We start from the raw sequence: 23752 nt of genomic DNA on the forward strand, positions 1-23752 counted from the left end.
ATCCAGAAGTTTGCCATCGCAGTTGGCCAATGCTCGGCTGAGGTCGGTTCCCTCTTTGAAGTATCTTGATTATAAACATGGCCTTAGTGGCAAACATGCTGAGCAATATGCAGGCCTCATTGTACGGAAAATGCATTGTTGCGGACTACAATGCCATCCATAAGGGCAAGTGTTCGAAGGAGTTTCTTAGGTTAAAGGATTGTTATCTGGTAAGTCCACCATCAACTGACATCTCTCAATCCACCTCTCGTCGAGTCAATTGCATCACTAATACCGGTCCATCCATAGGCCGCCGCTCGAAAGGCAAAATGAGCAGGCCAGAGGCACAAAGTGTACCAATGAAATTGGAAGGGTCTATTTGATATTTTCCTCTTCTTGGGTGCCCGACGTCTTTATTGGCCATAGCCAGGAGTCATCTATCATGTCCAAGCTATGTATGCAACCCCAACATTCCATTTCTACAACTCAAGCAGACGAAGCAAAAACGTCGCACGCTGCACCTCCTGCTCCTCTTCCATGATCACTCTCTTCTGCTGCGCACTCGGAACCTCACCTTCAAAATTTGCAATCTCGTGCTTGTCAACTGGTCTTCGCAGTGCCTTTTCGATAACCTTGGTTTGCGACACGAACACCTCCTCGAGACCAATGTTGTCGGGATCGCTGATGACCTTGTACTCCATCTTGATGTCGTCAGTCGGCTGGAGCAGCGCCTTCTTTCTCAAGCGTTGCACACGGTTGATGACCTCTCGGGCAAGACCCTCGTGCGCGAGCTCAACATACAACTCCGCGTCCAAGATGGTAAGTACATCGTTGTCAGAGTTAGTCTCCAAGTTCTTGGAAGACTCGTCCTCCTTCAACCCCCGCCTCACTACAAGGTCGCCCTCCTCTAGCTTGATTCCGTCGACAAGGATCTCTTTCTTCTCCGAGTATTCCTTGACAGCATCGCTGCTGAGAGTCGGCAGCGCCTTCTTGACGCGCGCCATGTCCTTCTTGAGCTTCTTGCCCAGCACTGGCCAGTCTGCAGTCACACTGTACTGGACATTATACTTGGCCTCGTCTGACGTGAGAACTAGGTCTCTGACATTCATCTCTTCCCTTATGTAGGATGAGAGGGACTCAAGGTCCTCCAGGTACTGAGGGTCGCGGTGGATGACCACGAGCGTTCTAAGTGGCGTTTTGAGACCAACAGCCCTTCTCTCGCGAGAGACTCTCACCAAGTCGATGACCCTCTGCATTCTACCGACTCTGCGCTCAACAATTTCATCGAACAGCTCCTTTCGCACCTCGGGGAACGGTAGGAAGTGGACGCTCCGCGCGTCCTCAGCCTCGGCCTCCTTAGGGATGAAGGGGCGCAGCTTCTGATATATGGTATCGGTGATGAAGGGGGTGAAGGGAGCAAGACCACGACACAGCGTGAAGAGGACCTCAAACAGCGTATTGAGCGCATGCTGAGTATCCTGAACACCGTTCTCGCCCTTGAGACGTCTTCTGTTCAGCTTGATGTACCAATTTGTAGTGTTTTCAATGAGTCCGAGCAGACGCGGGACGACAGTGTAAAGGCGGTACGCTGGTGGGTAGTTGGTATGTTAGTGGAGCTATAGATTCGACAACGGAATACAACATACCACTCATCTCCTCATTGACGAACTGCAACAAACTCTGGCAACTGGCCAAAATCCAGCGATCCATGACGTTCTCATTGCTTGCCAGAGCCTTAGGGTTCCAAGCGTAATCGATGCTCTCGACCTTCTTCAGCAAGGACACCTGGCCCTCAAAGAATTTGTAACTGTTCCAGAGCGGCAGCAACACCTTCTGCACAACCTCCTTCACGCCCGACTCCTTGAAGCGCAGGGGCTCAGCTCGCACAACAGGGGAGTTTATGAGGTAGAGACGCAGGGCATCGGAGCCGTACTTATCCATGACCAAATCAGGCACCGGATAATTCTTTAAACGCTTAGACATCTTCTTTCCGTCCTCCGCCAGAACTATGCCGTTGACAACGCAGTTCTTGAAGGGAATGCGGCCGAAGAGATGTGTGCCTAGTACGAGAAGGGTGTAGAACCAGCCCCTTGTTTGATCCAAGCCCTCGGCAATGAAGTCACCAGGAAAGGACTTCTCAAACTTGTCGACGTTCTCGAAGGGGTAGTGTTGACTTGCGTATGGCATGCTACCGGACTCAAACCAGCAGTCAAAGACTTCCTCGATACGTTTCAGGGTACCCTTGCCCATCTTACTGGGGATTGTGATGTGATCGATGTTGTCGCGATGAAGGTCAGTCAAGTCCCCAGTATAGCCACTCAATTCCCGCAGCTCCTTGATGCTACCGACGCACACCCGCTCTTCCATGTCCTCGCTGACCCAGAGAGGAATTGGGGTGCCCCAGTATCGGTTTCTCGAAACGTTCCAGTCACGGGCATTCTCAATCCAACTGGCAAAGCGGCGCTCCTTGACGAAAGACGGCACCCAGTGCGAACCCTTGATGTTCTCCAGCATCTGGGGAACGATCTCAGGAATGCGAACGAACCAAGAAGGGACCGCGCGGTAGATGAGAGGAGTATCGGATCGATAGCACATGGGGTACGAGTGCTTAAGCGTAGAATCAACTACGATCTTTCCGGCGGCCTTCAGGTGCTTGATGATATGCTTATCGGCCTCCTTAACGTGCATGCCGACAAAGTCGGAAACGCGGCTCGTAAAGTGGCCGCTGTCGTCGATCGGATCGGGAGGGGGTCTGTTCTCGGTGACGATGCCTGCGGCCAGGGCGACATTGTAATCGTCCTCCCCGAAAGCAGGCGCCTGATGAACAATGCCAGTGCCGCTGTCATCAGTGACATACGTGGCATTCAGAACTCGGAATGCGACGTCCTTGTACTCCTCATAGAAGTAATTGAACGGGGGCTCGTATTTCCATCCGATCATGTCTTTGCCCTTGATTTTTTCAAGAATCTTGAACTTTGCCTTCTTGATATCCTTGTAGAGAGTACCAAGGAGTTTCTCAAGTAGAATGTATTTCTTGCCAGACTTCTCGTCGACGATCTTGATGTACTCGAAGTCAGGGTGAGCAGCCAAGCCGAGATGAGACGGCAAGGTCCATGGAGTCGTCGTCCAAGCCAGCAAGTTGGTCTCGGGGTCGTCCTGTAAGGGGAATGCGATGACGATGGCAGGATCGTTAACATCTTGATAGTTTTGGTTGGCCTCAAAATTGCTCAGTGCCGTCGTCAAAGCCGTAGAATAAGGCATCACACGATGTCCCTGGTATACGGCACCCTTGTCGAACAGCTGCTTGAAAACCCACCATTCAGACTCCATGAAGGAAGGATCCATAGTCTGGTAGGACGCATGTCAGCATGAAGTGGCCGAGAGAAAAGCGACGGTAAACAAAGCTTACCTTGTAGTCATTGTCAAAGTCGATCCAGCGACCGAGTCTCTCGACGGTATGACGCCACTCTTCGCTGTAGCGCATGACGATGGATCTACATTCGGCGTTGTAATTCTTCAGGCCGAGCTTCATGACGGCGGCCTTGCCAGAGATACCCAGCTTCTTGTCAATTTCGTGCTCAATAGGCAAGCCGTGAGTGTCCCAGCCGAAACGCCTCTCGACGTGGAAGCCCTTCATGGACCAATATCTTGGGATAATGTCCTTGATAGTCGAGGCCAGCAAGTGGCCGTAGTGGGGAAGACCGGTAGCAAAGGGAGGGCCGTCGTAGAATGTGTAAAGGGGCTTGCCCTTGGTTAATTTAAGCTACAGGGGGATCGTCAGTATGGAGGCCAAACAGTATTTTAACACAAAGCAAGCTCACCTGGCGCTCAAAAGCTTTGATCTCGCGCCATCGCTGGAGCACAGCCTCCTCTTCCTTGGGGAAATCGATAGACATGATATCGAAGGTGGGTGGTGTCGGGGATTAAAGGCGAAAGTAGTGGATGGCGGTAAGATTCATACGCGGACGAACTTGGGCCGTCTGTGTTTCGTTCAGATGAAGAGGGGTGAAGAACCTCCTGCCACCGGCCGATGTACGAAGTCGAGGTTTTGGAAGAGAGAAAGAAAACGGCTCTGAAGAAGTAGGAGGAAGGCTCAGGATGGATGGAGTGACTCAAAGGCCGAGAAACAATGCGCTCAGGATCTTTTGTTTGTGTGTGTGTGTGAGGCAAGGTAGTTGGAGGGGTCATTGGCTCTTTTGGTGTGAGAGGTGAGTCAGTGGGGTAATTTTTTCCAATTGACTTATCTCGAGCGCGGGGCAATCGGTCGGATAGCGCATGCAGTGCCTTTACTATATCTCAGCTTACTAATATGATAGAGTTGCTGCTGCCAGTCCAATGCCAGGCACAGACCCTGCAGCAGTATTGCCCACCTAAGGCACTAGGTAGACCAGCCCAAAAGATGCCCAAACAAGCGAGGTACCTCCAGCCTCCAGGAGGTACCTAACCAATCCAGGAGGTGTCTTGAGTCTCTGAGCAACCGCTGTCATCGCGCAAGCAACGCCGCCAAGTCCTCCCCGGCCAGAACGTCGCCCACTCTTACTCCATGAGTTATAGTAAACAACACCCGACTCGAATTAATCCAACGCTACGCCGGCTGCCTTCCTCTCCTCTGTTGGACCTCTTTTTCTCTTCATTGTGTATTATTCCGTTGTGCTAGAAGCCAATATCAACCGAAATCATACGCACACTTCGGCGACCAAGGTCCCTGACGCAGTACCCCTCTCTTGAACGAACCGATCTCTGAGGCTACTCATCTCCGAAGTCAGGTATCATCGTCGACAACCCTGATCAGGAGCTGCTCGTTACCTTCTGCACTCAACCGTCATCCACTCATAGCCCTCGTCCTCGACCGATTCGACTAGACTACTCTTGATCCTGTCCGTCAGGACTTCCGACGATCGCCGCAGAATCCCAAGCTACGCGTCCTTGCTCCCGCTACCATGTCATTTCTCTTCGGCAGGGCCAGAACTAGGCCCGCCGTCGACCTACCCAAGCAGGCGAGAGATCATGTGACGAAGCTCGAAGGCCCAAATGGTGTTGCCAAGGTTCGGTTCATGCTCTTCATATCGTCTAAACCCGTTCTCGAGCTGGACCATTAACGTGCTTCTGTTCCGCAGGCCGAAGAGCTCGCCAAAGTCCTCAGCCAGATGAAATTTACCCTGCAAGGCACACATGGTAACTATGCTCCTTGAATGCTATACTCGTCGCAGCTTGCAGCCCCCGACTGACATCGACACAGAGTCCGACAGCAGCCCCGAACAAATATATCAGCTCGTCAGTGGCCTTATTGAAGAAGACCTGCTCTACCTTCTTGCCGTAAACCTTTGGCGCCTACCCTTCGAGTCTCGCAAAGATACACAAGTCATTTTTTCCTACGTTTTCCGGTTCCGTCCACCCACCGCCTCTCCGAAGAGCGATCCTCTAGCCTTGTCCTACGTCGTCAATAATCGCCCGCAAGTGCTGCTCGAGCTATGCCGAGGCTACGAACACAAGGAGAGCGCAACACCTGCCGGCACTGTCCTTCGCGAGGTACTGAAATCGGAGGCCGCGGCAGCTATAATTTTATACGATGATGATGAGGAGTCTGGGTCCAGTAGCAAGGGTATCAACCTCATAGATAAGGACCGCCGACAGAGTGGCAACGGCGTCTTTTGGAGGTTCTTTGACTGGGTCGACAAGAGCTCCTTCGAGGTGGCGGCAGATGCTTTCACCACGTTCAGAGTGAGTTTTATACTTTGCCAAAGAGACAATCGCGTAGGCTCCTTTCGAAATCATGTTTGTCTAACATTGCCTGTGCAATAGGAATTGCTCACAAAGCATAAGGAACTTGTTCCGAGATACCTGTCGGTCAACTTCGATCTATTCTTCGACAAGTACAATAACATCCTCGTTCAGTCCAACAGTTATGTTACCAAGAGACAGTCTATCAAGCTCCTTGGCGAGATTCTGCTTGACCGATCGAACTATAGCGTTATGACCGCCTACGTAGATCGCGGGGAGCACCTCAAGATTTGCATGAACCTTCTCAGAGATGATCGCAAGATGGTGCAATACGAGGGCTTTCATGTCTTCAAGGTCTTTGTGGCTAACCCGCATAAGTCTATTGCCGTCCAAAAGATCTTGCTGATGAACCGGGAAAAGCTTCTCACCTTCTTGTCTCATTTTTTGGAGGACAGGACTGATGACGAGCAATTCATTGACGAAAGGGAATTCTTGATCAAACAGATCAGAAACATGCCACCAAATCCAGTGGCGCCTCAGAGGCACGGCATGCCGGGTGGTGGTTAGATGATGGCAAACATGCAGAAACGAGTAGTTGCCGTCTCAACGTGTAGGGTTTGGGGACAGACTGGGCAAATAGCTTTTCCCGCCCTGAGGGTTGTGAGAGAGCCGTATTTTGTGGTTGGATCAAGGCCGACGATAAGGTTGTGCGGCAATGGAACATGCATGCATTTGCGTCCGGTGTTCGAGGTGGCGTGGAACCCCCAAGCCAAGGCATCAAACATGAGGATCATTAAGACTGTACCCAGCTACATTCGACAAATAATAGCAAAGGGAGTAACTTATTTTCCTTATAATTCATTAATACCCACTTGTACTACCCCCTTAAATCTTCGCCATCTACTCAGCGGTAGCCATTCTTTGACGACCTCTACGACACTCCAAAGCATTACCATACGATCGAGTCACCCCGTCATTTCTCTTTATGGGCACAGGATTTGAACAAGCCCATGCATGGCCTTGTATCCCAGATACTCGGCAACTTGCTCTGCGATCTACGCGGCCACTGACTTCTCCGCGCCAGACTTTGAAACCGAGCCTTCGGCAAAGGCCCAACCAGGAACCAGAAAGTACACCCATATGACCATGTTCCTCAAGTCAAGCGACATTTGTCCAGCGAGATTCATGACAGCTGCTTTGCTAGCGTCGTAGGTAGGATTATTCGGCGGATTCGTGATATCCCATTTGTAGCTTGTGATGGTAATGGCCAAATTGGACGACTGCATGTCTCTTACGGGCTATAAGACGTAGTCGGCTAATAATGCCATCAATGATGTGGTACAAGTCGGTGTTGAGGATCTTGCAGGGACTGACTGGGTCTTACCAGCTAAAGTTGCCTTCTATCCCGGTGTAGAGAACCAGGAGATTGATAAGTATTGAAGAGGCCGTAGCAGTAAGCTTCCGAAAATTTTGGCATGCCAGTGGTTTTATGCTCGAGAGGTTCATAAACCTCCAAATGAGCCGATGATGGTTGTCTTGAGCTTCTCCTAGCCGCGACCTAGCCCACGCCCAGCCAAATAATGGTGCCAGCCTCGCCCAAATCCTTCAACGAGGCTTACTATAGCTCTGTGTCGCGATCGACAATGAGGACTTTCATGCCGTGACAGTCACATACCTGGTCAATATCTAGACCGACACCCTATCACGGGCAGAAGCGAAGATAGATGTCATGTTGAATCATGTGAAAGTGTCAGCAGGAAAACCATGTAATCCATAAACTAGGTAGTCTCGGTCTTGAAGATCATGTTCACTCTACGATATCAAACAACGTCTCCAAATTGGAGCAATACTACCCAGCGGGAGGCCATCATCGAGCCAGTCCCTTTGACAAGGAAAGCGCCGCAACAGAATTGATTTAGCTTCATCACCGAGCATCCCGCCCAATTAGAGACTCTGGCGCCGATACCTGGAAGGATCGGAACCGCACCCTTTGTGAGAACTCCCCATGTCGATCATCCAATGCAATACGGGAAAATAAGTTGATACTGCACGTCGTCCGAAGCCAGCCGTAACCATTGGCGTCCCTCATTCCTAGCCCCAGTCTTTTTGTGAAGGGTGTATCCCTTTCAATCGATCAGAATAGTACAATAACATGTGCTGAAGCTTGCCAAACTGACATCGGCACTATTACCTCGAAGCCTGCGTCGGCTGCTTAGCCAGCATGACGCTGACGCTCTCACGGGCGTTTGAAGACGTCCACGCGCTGTCCTTACCGCCGCGCCTCCAGTCGTCTCCGGTGGCGTCTTCACCACCCCCTCTTGTGGCCTCTCCCATGATTACCTCAAGATCCCGCTTCTGCGAGCTCATCCAATTCCTGACGAAGTTGGCAGGGTCCTGGCTCATTGACGTAAAGAATGAGTGCTTTGCCTTGGAGCTAGCAACCGCCGAAATTAATGTCGCCAACTGCTCGTCCATGCCGACGACCTCCTTGAGGGCACTCGCATACGCAGGGTTCGTTACGAAGGGCACAAGCTTGGCCCTTAGGGGGTCATCGACCGCTACCCGCACATCGTAGATGGTGGGCCGAGGATCCTTGTGGAATGCCTCATCGACTCGAACGGTATACGTTAAACTGACGGGAGGTAGCGGTGAGAGGTGAGGCTGGATGTAATCGTTCAGGTTGGGAATAATTCCAACGTCACTGCCATTGACAATCTGCGACAGAGGTCAGTTTCTATGAATGGTAGATTTTGAGATCGGTGTACACCCACCTTTTTCAAAAGCTCATCGCAGCGGAAATTACGCTTCTCCTCATCCTCCTGCAGTCCCATCATCTTGATATACTCCCAGACAGCCAGAACAGCCTCTTGGCGAGAAGCCTCCGTCATGTCCACGATGTCAGCCAGTTCGGGGCTGAGCAGGTATCGCTCAGGGTCCTCCTGTCGGTATAGGTTAATGGTGATATTCATGTTTTCGTCCCCGCTGCGCTTGAAGGTGAACTCGTCGAATTCTGCGCCGGCTGCAGCGTTTGGTGAAGCAGGCTTTTTCCATTCAACGGTCTGGTCCGAGGCGGCCCTCGAGCGGGTGCGATCGAAGTCGACATTGAGGGCCTTGAAGAAATGGGAGAAGCGTTGTTTCTGGGTCGTAGGCGCGGAGCTTTGTCGTCTCGAGCTGACGGCGCCATCCTCTTCCGTGCAATCTGCGTTTAGCGCAGACTCCTCCGAAACATCTTCCTGCCCATCCTCGAGAAGGCGGCCTTCAATTTTAACCCTGTAGGAAGGCTCGGCGCTGGGTGTGAAGTCGAAACTATCGACGCTAAGACCGCTTCCTTGCCATACCTGGTCCTCAACCGTGTTACTGATCCAAACGCGAAGAGTTTTGTAGCGCTGGAACGAAGACTTTAGTCACGCTATCACGTGCAACAAACATAAATTCCCAGTGGGTTGTTGCTGACCTTTGCATTGCGACCAACAGTCTCGACAATGTCCAAGCGCTTGCGCGTCATTGTTGCGTCCAGCCGGCGTTCAAAGTCGCGCAGCTCTCTGTATCGCTGGGCGACCTCGATATCTGTGATGCAGTCCTCGACCCCATCAGGCAACGTTTTGTCGGTGGGCTTTCGGCTTCGGCGCTTCGCCAACTCGCTCGTAAGGGCCTGGCCAGGGTGATGCTGTGCCATGGCGGCCTGGTTCATGGCTGCTTGGGGATGGTGGCCCGGAGGCATAATGGGTCCTTTCGGCGGCATGGTTAGCTCAAGTTATCGTCGCTGTGACCTTGTCTTTTATCTGTCGACTTGGAACTATCCAGAGGGTTTCGCGGAGCAATTTGGGCAGAATCGAAGGCAATGGGAAAGGAAAGAACTTCAAGCCTCTAGAGGCTAAGGAAGGTAAAGAAGGAACGGGCATACCGATGCCGCCTCTCCGTTGATTTGGGGCATGTGGAGCCCGCTGGGGAACCTGCGGTGCGCCAGCATGGCTGGCATATTGGCGATATTGGGGCTGCATTTGGGCGATGGCTTCCGCTGAAATGTGTGTAGAGCGAAATCACTGATAATATGTCACTGAAAAGGTTTGATTGAAGTCGTTAGAGAACGTCAGAAGGCGCGTCATTTCCCCAAACGCGCATATGTAACAAAAAGTGAATGGACAGGCGGCGCAGGCGTCAGACGCAGGGTGCAGGCGCGAGGCAGCGTCGGGGCCAGGCGCAATTGGCTCATAGGTGTTGTAGGTAACCCAGCTCGCGTCTGATCCACTCTTTTCGCTACCTGGCTTAGGAACCTAGCTAGGTATGGCGGCTTTAATCCTAAATGCCTTAGCCACTGGCCGAAGTGATGACCAAGCCACCGTTTGGTCGAAATATTTAGCCTCACGTGCTTGGGACCCGCTCACGAACCTAGCGCAACCATCTTCATACGGTGAGTACCCTCCGTAGACCATGTCAATTCCATCACCACCCAATCTGAGACCATCGCGTGCTAGAGCTAAGCATACACATCATGGTAGCTCTCACACCGCAAAAGCAGGTTCTGCCCAATAATCATGTTGACCTCTCAAACTCCCAAAGGTGGGATTCCTTCCACTAGGTGGTTTATGAATGCTTCCCGCCGAGTACTGAAACCGCAGAAATCCTCTGCCAAAAAATGTAGAGTCGTCGAAGAGTGCATACCCAACGATACGCCACGCTCCCGAATGCTTACTGTCAAACCAAATCCCGTCGCATTACAACTTGTCGCGATTCTCGCAAGTTTCCTATTTGCTTCCTGCTCAAAGCTTTGATGCTCGTCTCCTTTCCAAGGCCTGCGGTGTTGATAAGTATCTCATTTGATGGCACAGCGCTTTTAAAGTCAGAATTGTTGGCCAAGTCCGTTCTTGGACTGCCGTTTGCTGAAACGATTGCGCTTGGTGTTGGAGGCCGGATCCTCCAGGCTGGCCTGGCTTTTGCTGAGGTGATTTCGACCAGACCGGTCGCTGACGCTGAAGCCGTCGGGGTATGCTCCTCGTCCGCCAAGGGTGCTCGATGGGCTAGAGACTGCAGAAGACATATCGAAGCCGCTGTCGCCTGCGTAAGAGCCGGTGAGGTTTTGGGATAATGCCAACTCCTTAGCTCTCTCTAGAGACTCTATCCAGTCGTTGGCCGTTGGGCCGTTCTCTGAAGAGGTGGAATTGCCCTTGGGCTCCTCAAATGTGTAGTGGACGCCACCCTGTCGAACTTTAGATAAGCGGCGAGACATTTTTTCCAGGGGACTTACCACATCGACACACCAGACCATCTGCCCCTTCATGTCGAGCTGAGCTCTCCATGAGCAGTCGGGAGCAAGTAGTGATATTTCCTGCTTGGCGCGCTTTTCCTCTCCACCGGCGGGCGCTAGAAGAATGCGACCGCTCGACGTCACCATGACTAGCCTTTGTCTCTTCTTCGTTGTGCTGCCGCCAAAGAATCTCGACAGCTTTTTATGCCCCTCGCCGTGCTCGCCGCTCCTGCCGTGGCCGCCGCTGGGTAGAGGGCTTGAGACGACCATTAGGTCACCCAATTTAAGAATCCTCTCGTTGTTCTTTGTCAGAACTGGTGACCATTCGATATCTAATTGAGTCGGAGGTGGTAGCTCTGTGATGATCCTGGCGGGCCGAGAACTGCCATTCATAGCCGAGCTCTGTACCTGCGAACTTCTAGGTGCAGCAACAGGATTGGGGCTGCTGGCCACGCCATTAAGTTGGATCACAGTCGGTTCCTGAGGAATGGGGTTATAGGGCCGCAAGCGGGGGGCCTTAGTCCTCCACAAGCCTTTGCCAAACTGTTGCCCATCAAAGAACTCGTGATTCTTGACGTGCTCGACCGTGAGACGACGCGCAGGGTCCAACACCAGGCATCGCTCGACCAGGTCCCGGGCCGCTGGGGGAAAGCCGGCAGGAAAATCGTATTCCAGATTGACGATCTTCTGAAATGTGAGGTATTCCGTGGCGGCCTTGAAGGGCGGACGCCCAGCTAACAGCTGGTATACAATGCAGCCGAACGCCCAAAGGTCGCTCGCCTTGCAGGCGTTTTTGCTGGTCAAAAGTTCAGGGCTGACATACTCAGCAGTGCCGACGAATGAAGCTGCCCGGCCGTCGTCTTCGCCGTCACCACGGCTACTTTCCGACAGTCCCTTCGCGCCGTCACCAACGTTTTGGACCTCTCTCGGATCCTTGAGCAGCTTGGCCGTGCCAAAGTCGGTAATCTTGACGTGCATATGGTCATCCAGGAGGACATTTTCTGGCTTGAGATCCCGGTGAATTACCCCCCTGGAGTGCATGTAATCAATGGCGTCTAAGATCTGTGCACCGTAAAACCTGGTACACTCCAAGTCAAAAGAGCCTGTTTTCTTGAGCACTCCCAAAAGTTCGCCGCCGTTGCAAAGATCGAGGACATAATACAGTGAGGCCTCGTCCTGAAACGTGTAGTACAGACGTACGATGCCCGGGTGTTCAGTCAGACGGTTGAGGGTATTCTTCTCAATGTTGACGTACTTGATCTTCTTCTCCTTGATTATGTGCTTCTTCTCCAGGACCTTGATGGCGTATTCCTTGAGGGTCTGTCGGTCAGTAGCTAGATAGACTGTACTGTATGAGCCTTCTCCGAGAACGCGGCCGAAGCTGAAGTCTCTAACTCCCTTCTTGACATGCCGAATGACCGTCTTGCCGTTCGCATCTGTTTCTCTCCTCACGCCGACAGCAGCACCGCGATCCTTCCACTCTTCACTGCTGCCCGGTAGCGGTATCTCAGGAGCGTACAGGTCCCGCGGACCTAAGGGTACTGCAGTTGCCGATACGTAACCTCCACCCATGCCTTTGGAACTCCTCCGTAGGGGGAGGGGGCCAGATGCAGACGGCAACTGGGATTGACGAGCAGAATTGGCAGAGCGTTCCCTGTGGCTTGGCTCCCTCGTTGGTGTTGAGTTATCTGGGTAGCCTGGAGCATTACTCGAGTCTTGCCTCGCGAGTATCCCATATACCGAGTTCCGTGATCGGTCCTGCGGATGCACTTGATGGGCTGCCCGACCATCATCAGGCACAAGTGGGGGCTGAGTGTAGAGTCCAGAGATAGGGCGTGGTGCTGGAGACATCGAGGAGCGACTACTGATGACTCTGTCAGGGTCCGAGTATGGCGATACGGGCTGGCGGTAGACATCCGCTCGCATTGCGGCACTGGGACTGGTTCGGTGGGGTTCAACGTGGCTAGACGAGCCATCGTAGGCAGAAGATGGCCTCTCGAACGATTGTGTGTGGTGTATGGGGGAAAGAAGACTGTCTGATGTTGTAGTTGATGCGTAGGACGTCGTAGCTCGTTGTGTAGTCGGGTCTTCGAGGTGTGCTAAGGGGGCGTCGATTTGGCAATCGGGATGACGATCGATCGGCGGCGAGAGGGCGTCGACATCTTGGGCATTGCTTGTAGAGGCATCGGCGTCGTCTGGATTGGCTATTCGTAATCCCCCAAGGGCCCTCGATAGACTGAGGTCCCCATTCATGATTCGTGTTCAAGTGTGAACAGCTGAAAGGGAAGGGGGGCAGGCGGGATGAAGCAACAAAATGAAGATGGGTGGGGATGATTGATATTCCGATCAGGAGTGAAAATAGGGGGGAAAGAATAATGAGTGTGGCTTGGGATACCTCGTGTGATGACCAGAGTGAAGTGAGGTGAAGGACGACGCAGCGCAGCACAAGAAAAAACGGATAGGAGGAAAGTGAGGTCAGTCAGATGCAAATGTCAGGTAGAGTTGGGTCAGGCGAGTGAGGATTGTAGTAGTCAACCACCTCTCCAAACGTCCGATTCGGGTTTGATTTAGGTTCAGTTTCCGCAGTACTGTTGCTGTGGTACGTGTTCAGTGAGAGTGCGCACAACCCACCAGAGTGCACTGGGTCGATAGCTGGTGTCAGGTACCTCCTACCCAATGCAGACCACACCACAAGAGGTAGCTGTCTGGTGATGGCGATGCAGTAACATACCTAGGCAGGTAGGCCCATTAATGTCGACAGTATCCGTAATCACTGCAGGTAATGCAGCGATTTGGCGGTGGTTCAGTGGCAAGGTACTAACGTGGTAGGGGCTCAAGAGTATGAGTCTTGATTGGACGGTGAAGCTGGGGTTAGGTACGTTCCTTGTTCACAACTGCCCCTCCCTCTCCCCATTCTTTTCTCCCACGGTACGGATACCTAGATAAGGTAGGTTCACAATTCAGTGCAGCGTTCAAAGGACCCAAAACCCAATCAGTGAGATGAGCGCTCTGAAATACATATACTGGGAACAACAGGATCTGTTGGTTTATTGGTTCTTCAAGTTGGAAGATGTTATGCATCCTGGCTCGCGGCGCCTATGCACCTTAGCAGTTCTTCAACACGAGGGCAATGGAGCTCCACCCAGAATATGGAGCAGAAGGGGCCTGACTTGAGTTTTCGCTTTTGGACGCCTGGCTCTTGGAGAGTGGCATCACAAGTGGATAGTGGAGATTGAAAAGAATGATCTCAGCCTTGCTTGCCTATTTGGGGTAGAGGGCACTTGTGCCTTGAGAAGTTGAGAACGTGGAACTCTAGCATACCTACTACATTAGACTTTATTGATCACAACTCTCCGAGCAACATTTCAGACAGATGTGCATATTCAGGAGCCACACATACGCGAAACACGTATTTCGATTAGACTTGTAAACTAGAAACTCATGCTGTTGGGTGGAAAGCAATTGTATAGGTGGTCAACTAGTGGTCGATACCGGAAATGTGTGGCTTTAGGGAACAAGGCGTTCGTTGGTGATTTCCGGTTCCAAGGATTGCGCTCCCTTTTGCCGTAGTCTGGATATCCACCTTACTTGCTATGTCTGCCTGATTTTAATTATCATATGATAATTCAGCATGCGCAGCTTCCCCGTGTTTTTGTCTGTTACGCAACTGCTTGAGGTATTTCCGCTGCCTTCGACACGACAAGGTATACAACTATTCGATGCTCTAAAACACCTACCCGCCTATCACTGTGATATTGCACCACCAACACCATAGTTCACAGAACACCCTACCCCCTAGTATTGACATTGCCTAAACCCTACCAAGAAGGACGTACTTTGACATGCTGCGACTGGACGCAACGGTTGTCCGCCTGTCCCTCTCGGAAATCAAAGAATACGGGCGAAACCGTCAGTCCAAGGACCAGCGTAGAAGAGCCGATACCGATCAGTTGAAGACAACGATATCTCCCAAAACAGAATGGCAGTCACTGTACGAGGCTGTAGACTCGCCGCTCACGTATGCTACTGACAGACTGCCTCTTGTTTTGCCACACAATCTCTCTACTGCCGCAGAAGGACTCGAGATTTCTACCGGTGGCGGCAACGGCAGCGGCAGCGACCAGAACGACAAGAACAACAACCACAACAGGCCCGACAAACCATCCAGCATCGATGTCAACGAGACCATGGCACTGACCATCGAGCAGTATACTGTCCCTACAGGGAGTACATTCATCCCAAGGCCGCCGCTCCCTCCTCCGTTCGCCGCAACACCAAGAGTGTCCTCGCCACTCTACCAGCCTAGCACGGTATGTTGGCGCCGGAATTTATTGTTGAGTGTGCAACCGGCTAACCGGTATCGCCCAACAGCCGATTCGGTTATCAAGAGCCATCGAACTGAACGAGGCGAGTCACGTCGCTCCGCCAGCGCTTCCTAGCCCTTCGACACGATTGCCAACTCTCACGTCTCCACATGGACATGGCACACATCACACCGCCGCAGTGACAGCATCGTTTCAACAACTGGTTATCTACGACGATACGGTCGCGGCAGAAGCCCAGCCTCAGACGCCGAGGAATGTTCCCGAGGCCCGGCATGAGAGCCGGTTCCACGGGTCCTACACGGCACCAAGCTCTCGAACGTTTACCTTGGAAACATCCACACTCGCTTCAAGGTCACATCTTCATCGTCGTCGAGCAGGAGCAAGAAGCCCCGCAGGAATGAACACTCCCGGGTTTGTTGGGCTCTATGGCGGCTTAGAGAATTCCGACGAAGCATTTTTGTACGATGCGGAAATGTGGCGTTGGCTTGCAAGTCGTCGGGACGTATGAGGCAGACAGGAAGAGGGGCTGTTTGATCAAGACTAGCATTGGTTACAAAGTGTGCATATATAGATGCACTTGGGAGATTGAAAATAGACTCGAAGCCATGCCAAGGCACCAGTAGACAGACGCGGAAGTGGAGTTTGTGGTGATGATACGGACAGTAGCTCATTAAGAGGATTGTCAGACGAGTGCTGCTTCTCTGTGCCGAAGAGTAAAGGAATAGAGCGACTGCCCGCACCTGAGCTCGTCAGCTTCACCCGGTCGACGACACAATGCTATTTGAGTGGTACGCGCTTATGATGTTACCGGAACTTCAGCCTCGCCGTGTCCTACGTATCATTTCGCTTGTAATATGGACATCCGTTGGGCGACCAACCACCTTCTCGGGGAAGGTAGTGGGACCAGCAACCACTGCTGGTGAAACTGCATACCTAGTTGGCCGGGAAGCGTGCCATGAACGAGTGGGCGGACGGCACATTGGTTTATCCGGGAGAGTCACGAGAGGCTAGGTGGAGAAAGCTACGTACTTCGAGTCTGTTGCTGAGTCGAACCCTGTAATGCCTAAGGCCTCAAAACTCTGGCCTTGATTTCAAGGTGTCAAGACAGACGAGCATTACCTCAGCTAGCTATGGAGCCCTCAAGGTTAGCTCGGATGATGGTCTTCCAAGTTCCGTCCGCCTTACGTAGCTACCGAGCTGATCACCTGCACTATGGGGTCGCGGATGTCGTGCGTACCCATATGGAGTGCACGCTACGCATTGGGAGATGGGCCAGTGATGTGGTGAGCGTGAGGCGGAAGTGGATTCCAACAAAAGGCGTAACTGGCTACCAGTAAAAAAGAAGTACACTAGTGACGAGAGTGAGTATCTCTGCTACCGCACCAGAATGGAGGGTTCCATTTGCTTCAAGATAATGACCATTGAAGAAATTCGTAATGCATCTGTGAAGACTTGTGTACGCAGCACTGTTGAACGAGGTACAGCGCCTCTGTTGCTCCAGTTGCGTTCCCCTTCCAAAACTGCATCTGTGGGTCCAAGGCGCGACACGGGCTGCAGCTTCAGCAACTGCGGCAACCAGTTTGTTCAGTACCCCAGCCCCGCCCCGATTTGGCAAGGACGAGCTTGACAGAGAGAGAAAGAGAGATAGGTACAGAGTACGGAGTAGTGCAGAGCGACATGTGTGGGTCCGGCCTAAGGACAGTACATGCGACGCTGACAGACACTAACTTTGCCTCAGGGGCTGGACTAACAGGTGGATCTGCCGATACCGTCAGCCACGGCGTCCATCTGCAGTGGACGGTAAGTCCCCTCTCGCTAGGCGCCTTGTAGCTCCTAGTCTTTCAGATAGGTAGGGATATTCCCGTTCACCCTAGCGTCCTGTCTCGATGAACTCGCATCAGTGAGGTACGTACCTTTCTGCCTTCAACCACACTTGCTTCCCTCAAGAGGCTTCTCTCTCCTCTCCACAGCGACAAACGGGCAAACTTGGGGGTAGGAAGGCTCAAAGGCGGCGTTCCCTTGTCTTCCGCTCCATGTCCAACCTTTTTCGTCGACCCTGTCCCGTACCGTACCTTGTCTTTGCATGTACTACAGCACTCTCCTCGCGTTTTCCTTCCGTCTGCCAATTGGCTTACCTAGAAATACAAAAGGATAGCTCCTTCTGCCTCCGCCCACACCGCGCTCACCTTGCCATCCCTCTTTCTTCTTCGTCCATCAATCCCACTGCCTCCACGTCTGTCCCATCTTGTCCTCCCTCCTCTCTTGGACAACCTCCTTCCTTCTCTACTCAAGACCCCTTCCTCAAATTCACTTGATAACCCTCAAGATCAGCTCAGCCTCCCATCTACTGAATCGTGCTCACCCGTCCGTCCATCAAGCACTTTTATACGTACCTCCTCCTACCTCCCATACTAAGTCGCCACTGCCCAGCTGCTGTACAGTCCACCGTCAACGACTACTCCCAACTGGATCTTCATACAGCCTCGGCAATCTTCTGTTCTGGTGACAATTCGATCGCGTACACCTTGTCGACTATCGCCAGTCATTGGACGGCCAGCATACCACTAACACATTTTGATTGTAGAGGAGCTGTCTGAAGCTGAGTTTTTGAACTTACCTTACACAGGTCTAACGCTGTAGCCATGTCATCCTTCGGCCGATCTTTCACCTCTGCCTCACCCGTGATGGCTCTCCAACCGCAGCCTGCCCACCAAGCGAGCTTTGGCATGGAGTCATACGCACCCCAAACCGCGCCTTTTGGCCAACCCTCATCCTACCAACGCTGCGCCGTGCCGCCGGCAATGGCCGCTGGAAACCTCCGGGTTGCTGGGCGCAAACGTTCGCGCGACGAGGCTGCCCCCAACCTCGTAACCGACGAGCCTGATCCCCGCTCCGAACCCAAAGAAACAGAGGAAGAGTGGGAGTACGGTCCCGGGATGGTCCTGATCAAGAAAGGCGGCTACGTTGCGGACGCCAGCAGCCAGTCGGGCACCTGGGTTGAGGAAAAGGCCGCCCAAGATAACGCCCGCAAAGTCAATGAGGCCGTCATTCGTCTTCACGAGCAGCAACAACGCCCGTCCCTCCGCAGCAACAAGTCCCAACGCCTGACTCAAAACGATATTCATAGTCTACATGACGTCGCACAGCCAACAATTGTCTCCGCCTCTGAGACCATCACTCTTGAGAATTCGGCGCAGCCTGTTGTCGACCAGTTCACTTTGCACCTTGGTATTGGCTGGAGACGTATCAGCGAGGATCAGCATATTCAAGCTGCGGCTCGCGGCTGGGCCCGATACATTGAGAACCATTATCCAGTGTCATCGGTTGTTATTCGACTCGAAAGCAAGGGCCTTCAATCATATCTTGTCGAGGCCGCGGAGGGTTTCTATCTCTTTTCAGAGGATCTCCGTCAAGGCCGATTCGTTAGCAAGGATGCGGAAGGGGCGTTGAACAATCTCAAGTGTTCGCCTCCGGTTTTCGTCGGTCAAGAAACTCTTTTTGCAACTCAGTCGCCAGCAGCAAACGAGTCAAAGAATACGGCGTTCGCGACGGAGGCTGACAGCCACATGGAAATGTAAAATGCAAGACGTTGAACACGGCTGTGCAATCAGTTTCATTTTTTTATTTTATTTTTATTTTCACAGGGTAGTATATCACAAAACGGCAAGGTCTGGGGGGCGTATTTGTCTTCCAACGAGGAGCTTTGCTTGGTGGGATCGGGTTTGGTTGGATGAGGACGCGTGCGTATGCGTGTGCATCTGCCCAACGGATTCCTAGATAAGAAGGGTCAGTCGGCGGAAATGGACCTTTTTCCCTGTTTGGGCTGGTTTATTTCGGCTGTCTTTTTGCCGACCTCGACGGTTTTGGGGTTTATCTACACTACTCAATGGCACTTGCTTGCCCATCAACAGCATCAATACATGTTCATTTGCAAAGTATCTAATGGCGCCGCAACACGATACTGCTGTGGTGAACTGATGGCTAAGAGTGCCGAGGACTTGACTAGGCTGAACTAGGTTAGACTTATTAGAAGGAATGCGATTTGCTACGATGCCGAAGCGCCCTAGGAGTGTTGCGAGACAAAAGCTTAATGGGAACCGACGCAAACCCGAGTCAAGACGCGTGAGAGCACTTGGACTATACGAGACAGCGACGGGCCTGCGTAGGTTGGCAATGTTGACGGGCTGGTGTTGGTGCTGATGCAGATGTAGAGTACAGTGACAAGCCACAGGCGAAACGAGCAATAAGACTGAGTCTCTCACTGTGTTTAAGGCGAGGGAGACCCTGCACAGGTCACATTCACGATAGCGGAAGAACGGCAGTGCTGAAGTGTGCCAGGCAGGTTTTGCAAGCTTGCCAGGCCACCTTTGGCAAGTGGCTGGAGCTGAGGTGGGTTGGATGATGCATCTGGCGGCCGTCGCGGCGCCGGCTTCAATGGCACACGAAGGTCTGTAGATTTCAAGGCGGTGATTGGTTGGTGGATAAGGGCCTCGGGGACCACTACGAGGGCAGCACGTCGTGGTGTGGTGTGGTAAGAGTTTGGGTGTCAGGGCGAGGTGGCGCACTGAGCGGGCGGTGAATATGACCAATGGTTGAGAGTGAAAAGACCCACTGTGCGTCTAGCATGCTGGGTAGACAGCACAGCCCACCTACCTAACCTACACTAGGTACATAGGTACCTACCTACCTTAGGTACAGGGTATATCGTAAATAGGACCAAAGGGCGATAGCGCGATATGCTGTACTTTTTTACACCCTTGCTTGCGCTTATAAGTGCCTCCCTCGATAACAAGATCAAGACGAGAGAAGAGGGTTTAAGCATTCAGATTTAACGATGTTCCGTTCGTCGAAGGACATCTCGAGGACGCAACCTGCTTTGATTGCGGGCAAACCCAATGAGGATGAAATACTTGGACATGAGACCAAATAAGAGTAGTATCTAACATGTCTATCTCGGAAACTTGGAGGTGCATAGTGTTGTAAACCAAGAGGGATGGATTCCTGTCGCTGGGGATGCGTCTATTAGTACTCAACCCAAAGTCAATGTCCTCGACACCGACACACTATTGTCCGTTACCCTATGGCAATCAGTTTTCATGAGAACGTCATAAAGACCCATCAAGACCAGGTTTCGATTTCATTGGCATGTATTCTATCTATTGGCCAAGGATCCGCCCGCCGACCACGTTTTCCCAATATTCTATCCAAGAAAATAAAGATACAAGTAGAAGTTTTTGTTTTGGCGTGGTAAAAAGGCGTTGCTATTCATTGGCTCTCGATTTGGCACCGGGGATTCAGTGCCTCCTATCCCCACGTCCCAGTTACGTACCGGTACTAGGTTTCCACTGGGTTGGCGCGTGGTGCCCTGTTTTCGTTGCGTGCGTTTAGTGGGTGGTGGGTGCCGAGCCTGCCTTTCCATCCATTATGTATGATGATTGCCCCCTGCATGTCTTGCCCTTCTTACAAAGTAGCGAAGCGGTTGGTTGGTCCACGATAGGGACGAGGCGATTGGGCTGCTTCAGTGGTGATTTTACTTGGGAGGCAACACCTCCGCCATCGCATGGCCTATGGAGTGAATGCAAGCATGTTGGGGATGCGACTGATTGAGGACACTTCGTTTGCATTTTGTCCAGCCTTTGCCCATTGCTACAGCATTTCTGAAGCACTGGACTAGACCAGTCTTCAGTCTTGGTGAGTACAACATGTGTGTAGAGCGTTACCCACCATGTTCCCTACTCACCTCGTTGTCGCAAGAACCTGCTGTCGTGCGCGTACACTGGCACGTCGGTCTCTGCACCCGTTTTGCGCCGGTTTCTAATATGGGTTTTGCTTCTTTTTTGGCTTCTAATGTTTGTTTGGGTTCAAATTGCTACTCCAAGCCCCCCCTCCTTCTCTTTCCTTGAACTCCCCACGGCTCGCATCGCGGACTCCAGAGTGCTCGTGACTTGTTCGTCGCGTCTTTTTCTGAACCCCGGCCGCCCAGGTAAATGCAAGTTCTGTGCCCGTGTCTTGCTCCTGGCTTTGTTTCCTGGCTTTCATGCTCTGGTCTCGCCTGGCCTAAGGTCCTCATTTCATCTTGATTACCTCACCTGAAATCCCATTCGATCAACGAATTCAACAAATCACCTACTTCGCCTTCCTTCTCCTCTTGTCTTTCCTCTGCTCTGCCTCGCTTCCCTTTCAACTCTTCCCGCCTCACCCTATCTCTATCAGTCCCACAGCTCCACCTCGTCTCATACCTAGTGTACTGAGCAGTTCGCCACTGCTTTTTCTAGCTCCAGCCGTTGTATGTACTATCTTGGCACTGGCGCATGCACATACTCCCCCGCGCATCGCGACACAACAGAACACCCAGCTGCTTGATCCATCCGCCTTCGCCGTCGTACCCTAGTGCAGCCAGTCGTTTAGTACCAAGGCACTTATCTCGCTTCCGCTACCGTGGCCCGAATCTCTTTTCCTGGTCGCGCACTTCGTTTTCGTACTCGCCATCGCAAAATTGCCGGTCGGCCCTTTAGCGCCTCCAAAATATAGGCTGCCCAACACTCGGAGGGCTTCGCTGGTTGGTTCGGAGAACTCGATCCCAAGGTCCGTCTCGACCTACTAAACGACTGCGCGCTTCTTGCGCCGCGTCTTCCTAATACTGGCGTTCGCTTGAAAGATCCTCTTGCAACGCGCCTCTCCATGTTGAAGCCAGCGTAGGCTTCTCGTCTTTCCCCGACCCCCCGCAGTTTTGGTCTCGAGACGTCTTCTTCATGGTCTCGCAGCCCGACTCCGCGTCCTCTCTCACCTTACGAGGCCCTTCCTCGGTCGTTTCGCGTCCCTCGCTCTCTCGCACGAAGCGATACAACAGGTCACACGTTGGCGCCACCACCTACATACCTCAGAACGAATTCCCCATCTTCAGCAACTCGGGCGATGTCGAGGTGATAGTTAAGGCTGGCAGCCACCACAACCGCTACCTACTGCATCGCCACACTCTCACCCGATGTTCGGGTTTCTTCGAGGCCAGCACGAGTCTTGAATGGTCTAAGCCGGTCTCTGGTAGCGCCTCGGGTGATCTTGCCCGCATCAGCGACGATACCTCTGTCGATTCATCATCAATCGCCCCGGCCTCAAGCCGGGTTCTCACCACGTCCAGTCCACGAAAGCGATGGCGGTACGAGCTGGATCCAGGAACGGGGGACGGGGATATTCCAATGCTGGTTCAGACGGACGAGGATCGCTCCAAAGGCTCCGGGAGCCATTCTGGGTCCTTGTTCGGCCCAGGCAGTGCTGGCAGCGGCAACCAGCCGGCATCTTTCACGCGAAGTAAATCGTCAAATCATTCACATTCTTCATCGGCACACGCGAACCACAGCTTTTTTCGCTCGGTGGCCAACTTGAGCCTCGTGCCGAGCTCGATGGCGGCGGCGACTACAAATGCGACGACCCAGCCGCTCTCGCAGGCCGATCAGGATTTATTACGAGACTACGACAACCTCTTCCGTATCTTCTACAACTACCCTCCGGCCCTGGATGGTGTGAACATTGCGGATGCTTACGTGCAATGCAAGTCACTCATCACCCTTGCGGACCTCTATGATGCACTCGCCGTGGTCGGGCCTAGAGTAGATCACCACTTGCTCCAGTTTCAGTCGCGGCTCTGGAAACAGATTGCCAAGTACCCGATTTCATACCTTCGCCTTGGCTATCTTGCCCGTAGCAGGGTTATTTTTCAGGAGGCTCTTATTCATGTCGTTGGTCAGTGGCCAGCAGGGGAGCGTAGCCTACGCGCTGCTCTTCCTGATGTAGTTCTCGACATTATCGAGGATAAGGTTGACGAGCTTGAGGAGGTTGTTAGCCGAGTCGAGGGCCGTCTCTTCCGGCTGAACTTGGTCACAGCCAGAGGCGAGCGTGTTACCCCAAGTACATCCTACCTCGATTGGCTTGCCGTTAGTCTGTTCCGCCAGTGGTTAGCAGACAACACCACCCCTCCACCTCCCGACAGGCGAATACAAAACTCACGCGACGGCCGTAACGGCAATCTGCAGCAACTCACCCTCCCTACCGGTGTGCCGCCTTTGGCGACGGTCGGCCGCACATATCGTACTCTTGGTACTTCCTCGTCGGCGTACCTTGGCCATGACGAGTGCAAACGATTTCTGAAGTTGACACCCGAGCTATACAGCCGCGACAATCTACGCCGGTTTGAAAAACGCATAGACGAGCTCAAGTCAATGGCCCGCGATATTGTGCGGCCGCTTATGGGAAGCGGTCTGGAGCTGGACATCAGCAGTGGTAGAACGGCTGATGGAATCGGCTACCTCACATGTGTGACAGTGGGGGATCGCGACCTCCCCTGGCATGTTGAGCATTGATAGGACTGGACTCGTGGGAATTTCAGTCGGCTGCGCCTACAGGATGAGATGAAGAAGCATACTGGTTATTCTTCGACTGATGATATACGAAATCACATGTTTGATACTTCTTGAATATAGATAGA

At 52.6% G+C, this 23752-nt stretch overlaps 8 protein-coding genes across 8 annotated transcripts; 4 read left to right on the forward strand and 4 right to left on the reverse strand.

Annotated features, from left to right (window-relative positions):
- Positions 1–458: 458 nt before the first annotated feature.
- Positions 459–3875, reverse strand: GLRG_07296 (isoleucyl-tRNA synthetase; the record flags this gene model as incomplete). Its single annotated transcript, XM_008097981.1, has 4 exons — positions 459–1567; positions 1626–3327; positions 3389–3742; positions 3801–3875. The coding sequence occupies 4 exons, from the start codon at positions 3873–3875 to the stop codon at positions 459–461; spliced, it is 3240 nt and encodes a 1079-aa protein (XP_008096172.1).
- A 1044-nt stretch (positions 3876–4919) lies between these two features.
- Positions 4920–6267, forward strand: GLRG_07297 (uncharacterized protein; the record flags this gene model as incomplete). Its single annotated transcript, XM_008097982.1, has 4 exons — positions 4920–5024; positions 5097–5154; positions 5219–5700; positions 5782–6267. The coding sequence occupies 4 exons, from the start codon at positions 4920–4922 to the stop codon at positions 6265–6267; spliced, it is 1131 nt and encodes a 376-aa protein (XP_008096173.1).
- A 488-nt stretch (positions 6268–6755) lies between these two features.
- On the reverse strand, positions 6756–6986 carry GLRG_07298 (short chain dehydrogenase/reductase; the record flags this gene model as incomplete). Its single annotated transcript, XM_008097983.1, has 1 exon — positions 6756–6986. The coding sequence occupies one exon, from the start codon at positions 6984–6986 to the stop codon at positions 6756–6758; it is 231 nt and encodes a 76-aa protein (XP_008096174.1).
- Positions 6987–7887: 901 nt separating this feature from the next.
- Positions 7888–9421, reverse strand: GLRG_07299 (SWIB/MDM2 domain-containing protein; the record flags this gene model as incomplete). Its single annotated transcript, XM_008097984.1, has 3 exons — positions 7888–8415; positions 8472–9086; positions 9155–9421. 3 exons carry the CDS (start codon positions 9419–9421, stop codon positions 7888–7890), a joined length of 1410 nt encoding a protein of 469 aa, XP_008096175.1.
- Positions 9422–10540: 1119 nt separating this feature from the next.
- GLRG_07300 (uncharacterized protein) lies at positions 10541–13198 on the reverse strand (the record flags this gene model as incomplete). Its single annotated transcript, XM_008097985.1, has 2 exons — positions 10541–10897; positions 10946–13198. 2 exons carry the CDS (start codon positions 13196–13198, stop codon positions 10541–10543), a joined length of 2610 nt encoding a protein of 869 aa, XP_008096176.1.
- A 1589-nt stretch (positions 13199–14787) lies between these two features.
- On the forward strand, positions 14788–15452 carry GLRG_07301 (uncharacterized protein; the record flags this gene model as incomplete). The annotated part of the gene is made up of 2 exons (XM_008097986.1): positions 14788–15255; positions 15375–15452. The coding sequence occupies 2 exons, from the start codon at positions 14788–14790 to the stop codon at positions 15450–15452; spliced, it is 546 nt and encodes a 181-aa protein (XP_008096177.1).
- A 2460-nt stretch (positions 15453–17912) lies between these two features.
- On the forward strand, positions 17913–18848 carry GLRG_07302 (uncharacterized protein; the record flags this gene model as incomplete). Its single annotated transcript, XM_008097987.1, has 1 exon — positions 17913–18848. The coding sequence occupies one exon, from the start codon at positions 17913–17915 to the stop codon at positions 18846–18848; it is 936 nt and encodes a 311-aa protein (XP_008096178.1).
- A 3174-nt stretch (positions 18849–22022) lies between these two features.
- On the forward strand, positions 22023–23627 carry GLRG_07303 (uncharacterized protein; the record flags this gene model as incomplete). The annotated part of the gene is made up of 1 exon (XM_008097988.1): positions 22023–23627. One exon carries the CDS (start codon positions 22023–22025, stop codon positions 23625–23627), a length of 1605 nt encoding a protein of 534 aa, XP_008096179.1.
- Between the last annotated feature and the right edge of the window lie 125 nt (positions 23628–23752).

This window comes from Colletotrichum graminicola (assembly GCF_000149035.1).
Source record: "Colletotrichum graminicola M1.001 genomic scaffold supercont1.30, whole genome shotgun sequence".
NCBI classification, from domain to species: Eukaryota; Fungi; Ascomycota; class Sordariomycetes; order Glomerellales; family Glomerellaceae; genus Colletotrichum; species Colletotrichum graminicola.